The sequence below is a fragment of the Labrus bergylta genome, chromosome 8 (assembly GCF_963930695.1).
Source record: "Labrus bergylta chromosome 8, fLabBer1.1, whole genome shotgun sequence".
In the NCBI taxonomy this organism is placed as follows: Eukaryota; Metazoa; Chordata; class Actinopteri; order Labriformes; family Labridae; genus Labrus; species Labrus bergylta.
Window position 1 is genome coordinate 22,939,129 of NC_089202.1, and position 12,644 is coordinate 22,951,772.

The window sequence follows — 12,644 nt, forward strand, 5'->3', positions numbered from 1 at the left end:
GCTCGACGATTTTTATCTTCCAACATGTCTGTCATTAATCAAAGATCACAGAGCATTAAAAAACGTTTTCATTAGTGGCTCTTTCTCATGAAGAATAAGCAGACTTACCTTTGATAACTCTCTAAATAATATCCTACAGGATTTCAACCTGCAGTTTTTAGAGTCTCCATGACGATGATTTTGTTCTTTGCATTTGAATAATTTCAGTAAAGTTCTGGAAACGTTTCATAATCAGACCACAGCTGCTTGCTGCTAATTGCATTAAAGCAACATGCTGTGACTAACAGGCTACAACAAAGTATGCTAGTATGCATTCTGCTCCACATTATCATACACTTTACTTCTCACTTCAACTTTCACTGATTTAAAAACGTCAAACTTCCAGACTTCTCCAAAGATTTATTTTAGGTCATATCGACACCAGAGCACAGAAGCTTGTAGCTTATTGTGATCATGTTTTTAATCTGAAATAAAACTGTTATTATGTGTGTTACATTCGGACTATGCTCGTTGTTATGCTTCCAGGCTTTATGTTTTTAAAAGTGATATTAAATATTGTCTGATCTCTGTGCTTACACTCTTTGGGGAATGGATTTTCAATCCACTTTCTGGGAGGTAAAAGTCGACTTTCTCCCTCCTCGGTAACCTCTTGTGCAGGTGTCTTAATGCATTGCACTCTCTTGTTTGTCATTTTGCTTTTATGGCTGCGATGCACAGGGCGTCTCTCTGGGGACAGCCTGATGGATAACAAAGACTAAGGAGTTATTTCAGATTTGTTGCTTCAATCCCACTGGAGCATTTAGCTGGCAAGAACTATCTGAATAGATTTACGACCTGTTGTTTCTTTTTACTGCTTGTGTCTTGGAGCGTTACCATCAACATTAGGCCCTAAATTGCCTTGTACTTCACCAACACTTTAACTACAGTGTACCAAAGCTCAGCAGAAAAAAGGGGTTCAAAAACAGCAGCTGGTTGTGCGTGTGCTGTGCCGCTCTCTGTTCTCACCTATCAATGCTCTCTTTCTGGTGCGGACCCCCACACAGTCAGCTGTGCAGGACGAGAACTTGGACCAGTTGGTCAGCTGGCAGTCATCCTGGCAGGGGAGCTGACAGCGCTGAGTGATGGCGGGCATGGCCTTGGCGAATTTCAGGCACTCGCCGATGTCGGCCTGCGTCCCATCCAGCTGGCGACAGGACACAGCTGGAAGAGGGGGAGAGGAAGAGGGGTCAAAAAGGGCCTCATTACATTGTGAATGTGTTTTTTATTGGTTCAGCCGATTGATTGGCTGTCACAGTCAGGATATTATTGCACGCAATGGATTTTTATTCAGCTCATAATTACCTCCGTCTAACGGCTGATGCAAATAAGTCTACTCATTAATCCCCATTGTGGGACTCGAAAAGTTCATGGCTATCAGCAGAGAGTGAGAAATACTCAAACGTAGAAGGCTGATGGATGAACGTCAGTAAAGTGAAACATTAATTGAGTAATGGTTGTCTTCCAATGAAACCATCAAAAAAAGACGGTGACACTTTACTTTGATGGTCAGTCTGTTGACAGTCAACAAGCTATCAGTAGACATCCAACATACACAGTCAAGTTACATGCATTCAACTAACTGCTGGTAGACTTCCAGGTCTTTTGGAGTCAGCCTCTAGTGCAGTGGTTCTCAACTGGTTGAGCCTCAGGACCCACCACAGACTCCTTCATGAAAAATCGCGACCCAAATTACTAACATGTTTCAATCAATCAGATTGTATTTTATAAAAGTGTGCAGTTTGGACCTCAGATGAAAAAAGAAACTGAACCAATCTTGTATAAAAAAGAGATTCATAGACCTTTGGACACAATTTTTCTTCAAGGCACACCTTCGCGACCCACTGAAAACGGCTCCGCCACCCACTTTTGGGTCCCGACCCGCCAGTTGGACGCACCTTATCTGCTTTATTTTTCAAGACTGCTTGGTCTCATCCCCAACCAAGCCACACCCCCACATTATGACAGCCTGCCCTCAGGCCTGTCACTTCCTTTTTCCCCTTCAAACCAAACCTGACATGCTGTGTCTGAATGCTAAACTAAGCTAAGCTATTCAGCAGCAGCTTGTATCCTTAACAGTCAAATTTGAAAATAACTAATCCTCACATCACTCTAGTTGAGAGCGTTCAGACCCATCATGTCTATCTATTCCTTTCTTTAATGGGTTATTTTTACCATTTCCAGCCCCTTCTAAAAACTTTAGCGCTACTACTAGTGATGTGGTGTTACAGATGAGTAGTTTTCTCACATTAAGAAAAGTCCTTCAAAGCCACGCGTTGAATAACATTCACATCAAAATTGCATGGTTTGCCTTTTGAATAAGAGATCCAAACATTTCTTCCCTCATTGGTTACATCACATAGATTTTAAGAGTGTCTAAATAGTTAATCAAAGCTATATTGTAGCTGCATTATTGAGATTAGACCTTAGGGAGGAAGGGGGGGGGGGGGGGGGGGGGGGTTGAAAAACAATTACAAGCAGAGCAGACACAAGCGAGTTTCCACCTCAAACGGTTCGGAGCATACAACTCAATTTGTGTTGTCTTACATCATCCCCGTCTTTGTTTCTTTCAATAAAGCCTATTACTTGTGTTGCTGCAATATTTAATTCCCCCCCCCCCCCCCCCGTGATGTGATGCAGACGTTCTGCAGGGCTGTACCTGCGGAGAAATCAATCTCTCAGCACATTTCTGCTGAGCCCCCGTGGGCACTGCTATTGGTTTGGAAAGCCTCGGCCTGGTGGTGTGGGGGGTCAGGTCTTTCCCTATGTGTGTGTGTGTGTGTGTGTGTGTGTGTGTGTGTGTGTGTGTGTGCAAGACAGCAAGCACTTCTTCTGTGTTTTATAGCGTCTACAGTGACTGCCCCTCCCCTTTAAGAAAAGGTCTCTGTGCAGGTAAAGAACACACCACTCTGACAGGAGGACACAGAGCAGGCGGGACAGCGTGCCGTCTTTACTTAACGTCAATGACAAACAGATTTCTGCCGTTTAGAGGTGTCAGAGAAGGTGAAAAGGAGAGCAGGTAGGTCTGCACATCAGGTGTCACAAAGTGTTAAATCAGGGGGAAAAGCTGCACAGACTGAGGAATAGTGCAGTGAAGTCCAAAGTGGACCTATAAAGCATTTTCATGAATAAATTGATTCCCCCCCGTCCATTACTGTAAGCTATTGAAGAAGAAACAGAAATATAAGCACTAATAATGGCCTTCTATAGGCGCAGGAACATAATGAAATTGATCATTCTGCGTGACCCCCTGAAATTGAATTTCTATGAAAGCCTCCCAGGACTACATGGTACATCCATCCTCTATAAAAAAAAATAAAAAAGGCAAGAGGAAATATGCTTTAAAGGAGGAGAGGCACAACTCCTGTAAAATACTTCTCAGCTGTGCGTGAAGCCCATACCGAGAGGAAGTTTGGCTGTCACAAGTTATAGGTGAGGTGCAGCATTTCCATCTCCATTTCAACAAGAGACATTCGATTAAAATTGCATGACAAGAGCCTGGGGTGGGAAAAAAAAAAAAAAAAAAAAGCGTCGAAACAATCCAAACTGTCAAACGAGTCTCCAGAGGCACACGATGAGTTGTGAACACATTTCCTTCCCAAACTCAGGAGGATAATAAAATAAAAAAATAAGAAAACAGGAAAAATAAAGAAAAAAGTGTGTTGTTGATGTTTTTTTTTTATGGGTGTCAGCTTCAGTTTGTGTCACGTCTCTTTAAAAAAAAAAAAAAAAGTGGGATGATTGGATTTGTGCTCTGAGTAAAATAGGTCTTTTCTCTAAATCTTGGCACATCTGATGGATCATGGCGGGGCTCCAGACGCAGCGCAACGAGAAAAACATTCAGTTCATGGTGATTAGCAACGCTTCCATTAAGATGCAGAGCGAGAGCAGAGATGTAGAGATCGGTTTCAGTACCTCTGGTTTGAAGTCCCGGTCCACAGGTCTCCTGAGCACCCACGTGGTTCTGTCGGAGAAACCACGGGACCAGCTGGCACTTCCTCCACTTGTGGGTTTTCCACCTGGAAATGAGAAGAACAACACAAAGACATTTCATCGTGTTCACTGTCACACTGACTGGTCACTGCTCTATGTAAGACGGGAGATAAAGTTCTTTATGTGAAGCTCCTGTGAGGAGTTTTTCACTGCTTATGAAGGGACTGGATTTATACTGATGCCTCCTCATCAGCACCAAAAACAGACAGTGTAGCCAGATGGAAAAAAAGCAATATCGTGCTGCAGCTTTAAAATGATCGTTTTTCTCTTAAAACTATCGTACATATTTTTTTTTTAAATGAGACGGGTCATAAATGCCACACTGAAAGGCAAAACTCTCCCCTGCACATCACACATTAATGTAAATAAAGAACAAAGGAATAAACTATTAAAGTGTAGATTGTTTGGGAACTTCTCCGTCTCCATCTGCTGTGTAGTTGAGCTAGTAGCATCTTAAGTTGTTTTGATGTGCGTTTTCCTGCTGTGCTTTAACAGGGCATCAGATATGATTTGATTGCCAGGTATTATTATCATGTTACTTCAGCATTTTCTGCACTATTCATCACTGCACTGTTTCATATTTAGTCATGTAAATATTAGTCTTTTCTTATTATGTTTATTGTTGATATTTAATGTTGAACCTGTACATATGAGAGCACAGTTCACCAAAGTTAAATTCCTTGTGTGTGTAAGCATACCTGGCCAATAAATCTGATTCTGATTCTGAGGTAAAGCTTGGCAGCAGAGCGATGGGCATGCTGGTGAGGTGCTGATGTGATTTGTTGCTCTCAAATCACAAACAATGTTTGATTGCAGGGACATTGAAATTGCTAAATTATTGAACATTTGACCTTTTCTGCGATTATTGATCGTACATTGTACAATATTATCGTACAAATACGATAGTCCGATCTGGTAACACTGAAAACAGCACAGAGCTTCAGCTGCAAGTTTTTTTTATTTTAATGTTAGTTATTTTATATACACGTCCCCTCTGCCGCAGGGTCGATATCAGATGAGATAATTAACAGCACACTGCCCAAACAGACGTTAATAACATTTCCCACTGCACGGATTCATTGCTGCACTGAAGACATTTTCAATAAAGAAGGGAGAGATTCTTTGTCTTCACTCGCATGTTCACAACAGCTGTCCCGCTTTGTCCACAGGGGGCGCCAAAACCAACACGACGCCTGAGTTCCTCACAGGAGCTTTAGCCATTTATGGAAAATATCTCCATGTGATTTTAATTTTCCTTAACCACTAATTTTATTTATGTTGCAGAAATGTCCAAAACATTGAACAGAAGGTTTGTCCAAGGCCCTGTGTGTTCAATAGTTATCAATGAGGAGAGAGCGTCTGCAGCAGCATGTGGTCGCCTGGAGCCCGCCTTTTTCTGTGCACCAGTTGAAAGTCTTCTAACTTTTTAGAAAAGGCGCTGTTGACGCTCTTTTCAAACTATACCATATTTCCAGTATTTGTGTCTCCTATGGATCACTGCCCTGTACCCACATCCTCCTCGCAAAAACTTTGACAAAACTTCTTTCTGGTATCCGTCTCACTGTATCACCTGAAGTAAGTTTTACCTGAATCCAGGACAGACTTTGGGGAGCTCACAGTCCTGCTCCTCCTCCAGCACCTCTGGACACTCCTGTCCTCCGTTGGACGGCTGCTGGATGACGAGGCGTTTCCTCGACTGCTTCGTCTTCATCGCGTTGCCGGCTGAACGGACACAGACAATAAAAGTGATGAGGAACATGTCGACGAGATAAGCTGCGCTGGTTCTGCTAATAGTCCTTGAAGAATGAACTTGGAGACTAGTACCGCCAAATCTAATTGGACAGCTATCGGAGGACAACATGCACGTCTGATGGCTGATATCAAGCCAACAACGATGATTTGGAAAAATCCCATTAGACCTTGGAAATGACTCCGATTAAATTGATGGTATTTACATGTGCGGAGATGCCCTCTAGTAGTTCATTAAGATGAAACGAGCCTCTGGATGGTTCTGCTTTTAAACCTCTGTGTGTGGGCGCTGTTTGTAATTCTCTGCACAAGGTGAAGATACCAATGAATTAAAATGCACGGCCAGCGGCATGGCACACTCAGAACGAGGTGATTTATGTCGCCGGTTCACATGAGGAGGTCATCAAAATATGGACGGTAATGATTTGCAGCCGTAAATCAGTTTAATGTGTGTGTGTGTGTGCAGCTTCTGGACAGCTTGTGCGACGGCTGCCTGACAGAGGTGACCTCATCTGAGCAATGTTTTTCTTTCACAGCACGGAAACAACAACAACAACAACAACAACAACAGCAGCAGCAGCGCCATGCACTTGCTGACACTTGTAGTTACGGGTGACTCGGCATGCCAGGTCGGCCCAAAAGGTTGTCTTACACGCAAATCTGTCAAATTAATTATGTGAAATGTGATGTGAGTGCAGATCTGAAGTGGTAGTGTGTGTGTGTGTGTGTGTGTGTGTGTGTGTGTGTGTGTGTGTGTGGGCCTCTGTGTGGAGCGGCCCACCTCTGTAGTTTTCCACACGGTTAACTCAAACTTCTTTCTGTGCAGGGACGCTTGAAGTGAGGCATGCTGGGAGTGCTGAGAGAAGTTATTTATATGATGCAGTGATTTGAATGTGTTGGATTATTAACAGGGCATAATCAGAGCAGTAACAACAAACAAGCTTCACACAGATGTGGCCTTTGACCAGATCATAGTTTAAAAATCAACAAATGAGGGGCGCTGGTGGCGCAGTGGTTCAAGTCCTCCAAGCGGGCGGCCCAGGTGACTGTGAAATGTTTGGAATGCAGATAGCTTTTGGAAATGTTGTACGCTGCTATCTTTTAACTGTGCTGTTTGTCCTTTTAACATTGACCTCCCCCCCCCCAAAAAAAAGGCTTTTGTCTTTTGCCAGGCCGTCTTTGTAAATAATAATTTGTTCTTAAAACTTAAAATAAAGGCACAAAATGCACAAAATTACATCCTAGTACAAATGTAATTCCCTTTCAGAGATATTTATGAGGAAGTATGTCTCCAAAGAGAGAAGTTATGTCTCCTTGCAGGCAAATCTTTTTCCTTCACTGTACCTGCGTCACAGGTGACAGGACACGGCGTCCAGTCGCTAAAAGGGGTCATGATACAGTCCTTCTTGCAGGGCAGCTGGCATGGTCGCACGGTGCTGGGGCGAGGGCCGTCTGGACACCTGAGATAGAAAAAGAAAACACAGACACACATTGAGCCGGGCTGCTGGGAGCACTTTACACATTCAGCGTAACACATCCACAAATGGTCTCGATCACTGAGAGGCAAAAAAAACAACAGCAACAAAAAAACCACAGAATTATGTGAATGTGCAGCAGGAGATTGTTTCTAAATGGATTTCTAGGGGACACTCACGTCTCAGTCGAAAATGTGACTCCTGGTAAAAATCCTATTTTGGTAAGTATCAGACTAAAAGGAAATTGCTTTTTTGTAAATCACAAGGTGCAGAACAAAAAAAAGAAAAGAACACCGGTTAGATCACCAGAACTCCTCAGTGTTCAATTTGTCTAAGAGCCACATGAAACGTTAATACACAGTTTAGATTCCTGCTCATTTCAAAGCTGCATTCTTTATTTTTTTCCTGGTGTCATCATCAGGAAACCATAATCTAGTGCAGCAGGGAGATGGTGGTGTTATTGCTCTTTATGTCCAGATTTAATAATGCTGTTGGCTATCGGCACTTTACCACCAACAGGAGGAAACAATTGAAACCAGCAGGTGCTGTAGAACACAGTGCCCATAAAGGGTTTGTGTAAGACGCCACCCTGAGCCTAAATAATGTACTTTGATTAAACTTCAGCAGAGTCCAAACACACCCAATGCACACATGTCTAGTGGAAGTTCTTGGTTAGACTCACTTTTACAAATGTTGCCATCAGCGCCACCCTAACTTCCTTGCATATCTGCTGCAGACGGCTCCGGAGCTGCCTGAGCGGGGATGGACTTGAGACGCAGGGTAGTGGAGCCAGAGGAAACACACACACATTAAGTAAAAACTGTAACAGAGCAGAGACTGACCGAACGCACATCTGCTGGAATTTAGAGGATAAAATTGGATCCCACCAGTGCTTGTTTGAATGTGAAGTCTGCTGTTATTGCCTGTTCATGAGTTTGGTCTGCTTTTCTTGCATATTTGTTCGTTGTTTGATTTCAGTTTTAGTAAATTGAATTCTTCCATAGTCAAAGGCTTGAACCTTCCTCCAAGTCTAACCCAGTGCAGGCTTGCCCTCATAAGCGAGCTCCCCATGTTCACCTCTGAAAGGTGGGCTGAAGTTTGATTTTCCTTTTGTTGCATCTCATCAGGATGCCTTTCGTTCGCCTCCCTCTGGAGTTCTTCCGGGCACCTCCAACTGGGAGGAGACCCAGAGGTCACTGGAGGGATTTTGTATCGCCTTCGGCCTGGGAACGCCTTGGGATCCCCCAGGAAAAGCTGGAAAACACTGCTGCGGAGAGGGACGTCTGGGGCAACTTGCTTCGCCTGCTGCCTCTGATAAGCGGGTGGATAATGGATGGATGATGGAGGTTTCTGATATTTCTGGAGTGTGCACATTTCATGTGTTTCTGTGAGTGTGACCCATAAAAGATGTTTTCAGTGGCAGAGATTTGCACTGGAGCTGAAATGTGATTGTTTTGAAAACAGGTGAACATGTTGTCCTGCTGTACATAAGTTGGAACCAGGTTACTGAATCTTTAATTCAAACCTGTTGTTTTGATTTGAAGCATTTGTATATGGAGCTAAAATGCCTGCATGTTGACCCCTACCGACAGTTTAAACACACTTTCATTGCACAAGACTTGTTTTGTTTTCTTTGTCACTGATGTGTCGTTTCTTGTATCTATATTTGCAGCGGAGGGTTGGCACAATTGTTTTCTGCTTGGAGAGACACGAGTGCTTGCGTCAGTCCTGCTCTAACCCTTACCCCCCATCAGCTCGTCGTTTTTCCTTCATCCAGCTGACAAACAAACGATGCAGAACAGAAACCCTCTGATAACCTCCCTGGCAAAGGTAATGAAAACATCCCTTGACAATTTTAAGGTCTGACTTTATTTTCATCAATTTATAATCATGCTAAGTGATTTTTGATTCCTGGTGCTGCAACTCATTTTCTGAAGACTGATATATGTTTCTGTGGAGCTTTTTTGTAAAGTTGTTGTCTTTGTTTGCACCTGAAATGGTCAATTTGTCGTGCTGGTCCATCGGTCTATTACCTTTACCGCTGGAGTCGAACCCAGCTGTCATTGGGCGAGAGGCCACCAGCCAATCACAGGGCTGATATATAGAGACAGACAACCAGCCACACTCACATTCACACCTATATAAATAAACTTGCCTTTACGGGCAATTTAGAGTCGCCAGTTAACCTAACGTGCATGTCTTTGGACTGTAGGAGGAAGCCGGAGTACCCGGAGAGAGAACCCACACATGCACGGGGAAAACATGCAGACTCCTCACAGAGAGGCTCCTGTCAGACGGGGATTCAAACCAGGACCCTCCTCACTGTGACACAATAGCGACAACCACGAAACCACCATGCAGCCTTTTTCTGATTCTGATCATTTGTCAATCGTGTTGTTTCTTGCGTTAATTGCAGCAGCATTAAATATGCAACAAACACAGAAAAATACAACAATACTCACAGTACGGGGGAGTGGACTTGATGTTTAGCTGGCACGTAATCAAATATAATCCACAGAAATCCATAAACACAAGGTGGAGTTTTCTAGAGTTTCATTACAAACATTTGTTCAGGAGCGATGTCCATGATCTCTTCTTACTCTTGGGAGCTTAATCAAATTGCAGCTCTATAAAAAGGTTTACCCATCTGGTAAAACATCAGCCCGGCTCCTAATGACTTTCATTTATATGTATGAACAATCAGAATTCAGCGGACATTTAAACCACGGGCTTCTAGAAATATAAAGCGTGATTTAAAGCTTTAATAAATCTCACTGTGGAGGTTCGGCGCACCAACCATCTGTGTGTTGCTTGAGTACAGAATGTAATTATTCTCAGCACAATCTAGGGCAATAAAAACTGATGAAAACCTTCGTAATCACATCCAGTTTATGGCTGATGTATGCCATCTGGCTGACAGGACTTTAAAGAAATACAGAGGGAATGGTCATATGTCCCAACAGGCACCAGAGGAAATGTTTACCCTGGTCTCCATGCGAGGGGTTTTAAATGGATTTCTGTCTGCCGAGGAAACTGTCACATCGAGCTCTTAAAAGGCTAAAAGCCAGCAGACAATGAGACCGGCCTGAGGACACACACTCCCTTCTTTTAACTGGATTCTGCTATCAGCGAGTGATAATCCTTTTGATGGAGCTGAATTCAGGTTCAAGCTGAGGTTTTTTGAACAAGGGTCATGTTTAATCTTCAGTCATTTAAGTACCTAAAGTCCCCCGTGCATGCTACAGGGAAATAGGTCGAGGTGGACCTGCTGGAAGACATCTTGTAATCTGATTTGTGCAACGCTGGATCTGGAGCGTCGCGGCAGGATGTTGGCGCTCTGTTTCCTCGTCCCGTGGCTGACACGGTGATCATCTGGGTCAGGTTCTAATGTTGCGGAGAACGAGCGTTGTCCTCTGGGCGTTCCACTCGTTAGCGTGGCGTTATCGGGGGAAGTGATAGTGAGCCTCGCAGGGAAAATGTAATAATGTAACAGAGACACAAGGAGAGATTTATTTTTAATACCAATAGACAGAGCTAAATCCCTCTCGAGCAGAACAAATCCTCTGGTGTCTTTATACAAGTGAACGGGTCCCCGGGGAAAAAAACAGCTGCCTGATGAAGCAGAAGAGGAGGGGGGAGGGGGAGGTGGGGGGGGGGTTCATTTACATTTTCAGCCTTCAGCTGACGCTTCACCGTCGTAAAGAAGTGAATGAACAGGTGTGCGGCTCGAGGACTCTTCAAAAGATCCAACTAACCCTGAGACTGCACAATCATCTCAGCAGACTACCCGAGCGTCTCCAGGATGTATCCGTTTATACGGCGTACAGTGGAGAGACATTTTTAATATGTAGAGTCTGCAGAGATCAAGAGGCCCTTTATCAAGCCGAACCTGGCAGAGGATACAGTGTGAAGATAAAAATAAACAAGCTCTAAATACAATCAGAGTAAATATAGAGCAGACAGAGGAGCACATGATAATAGGTGGGCCAATGAAAAAAGGAGCGGGGGGGGGGATATCAAACCTGAACGTCTACAGAAACCACATAACTCATGTCTCAGCAAATCAAAAGAAACAAACCTTATCGTTTCAATTCAAGTCATTTCAAACTACTTTACAGATTACACTGTGAGGGCCCTCCGTCCTAGCGGGGCCTGCTATTGTAAATGGACTTGTTTAGTTCTTTTCTCGTCTTCTGAAGACTCAAAGCGCTTTTACACCGCAGGTCACACCTACACATTCACACACTGATGGTAGAGGCTGCTGTGTAAAGAGTCCATCAGAAGTAACTGATCCCATTCATACACATATATAAGCCCCAGGTGACGCAGTGGCTTCTTGGGGTTAAGTGTCTTGCTCAAGGACACATCGGACGTGTTTCTGCAGGAGCTGGGGATCGAAGCCCCGACCTTCTGGTTGAGAGACGACCGACTCTACGACTGAGCCACAGCAGTCCCATTTGTGTTTTTGCCCTTCTGTCTGTGTGCGTGTGTGTATGTGTGTGTGTGTGTGTGTGTGTTTTGTGTCCCTGCAGGTCACTAGTGGGCGGTGTTCCACCACAGCCGGGCAGACGTGGTCAGTCTCTCAGGTGATCGGGGAGTCATCTTCTCATCCTCTCATCTCGTACCAGCGTCACACCATCACCACAGCGCCTCAATGCACCATGCCTTATTGTAGTTTGCTCAAGTTAGTTTAGTTTTACACACGCAACATGCCGCACACACAACGACAGACACGCCTACTGTATGTAAACAAACTTTACACCGTTTAGTTAAAACCGTACGTTTCCTTTGCTTTTGTCAGGACTTGAAAATACAACCGAGCTAAAATATAAAATATGACCTCAAAGGAGAGAACCAATGTTAAGCAGATGGATTAGTCATCAACCAGACTGGATAAACTGAGCCTCAGTCAAATAAAAGAATAAAAGATCTGTGGTGCTGAAAGGATGAAGTCAGTAAAAACATTTTAAAAACCTGAGAAGAATTCGGTGATGTGATGGCAGAGAGGATGACAGATTTAGAACGACGGTTAACTTTACAGACATGTAAAACATAACGACGTCCTGACGGCTACAGAGACAATTCACTAAAAAGCACATGACCAGAGGAAGCTCAAATCAAAATGAGTTCAGAGCTCTCTGTTGTTGTTGTTGTTGTTGGTGGTAATGAACTTTGCTCTGCGTTACCAGAAGAGCAGAGCGCCCAGTACACGATTAACTCCCTTAATATTTTGCACTTGAAATGTCTGTCAGCAAAAGTTTAGATGTGAATGTGTTTCTGATGAGCAGGTATCACTACACAGCTGAAGGTGCTGGAACTCCTTGAGGGTTTATTTTTGAGAGACAAACAACAACAACAACAACGAGTACGATAGATTTAAAGCTACAATGG

At 43.7% G+C, this 12,644-nt stretch overlaps 1 protein-coding gene across 1 annotated transcript in view; it reads right to left on the minus strand.

The window, feature by feature from the left end:
- The window catches only part of thsd7ab (thrombospondin, type I, domain containing 7Ab), a 175,427-nt gene that overhangs the window by 61,167 nt on the left and 101,616 nt on the right, over positions 1-12,644 (minus strand). Inside the window, exons 10-13 of the mRNA XM_065958063.1 lie at positions 7,123-7,238; positions 5,616-5,751; positions 3,952-4,055; positions 1,006-1,200 (exon numbers count right to left, since the gene is read on the minus strand). Of these exons, the coding sequence (XP_065814135.1) occupies positions 1,006-1,200; positions 3,952-4,055; positions 5,616-5,751; positions 7,123-7,238 (551 nt within the window). The remainder of the gene's footprint in view (positions 1-1,005; positions 1,201-3,951; positions 4,056-5,615; positions 5,752-7,122; positions 7,239-12,644) is intronic.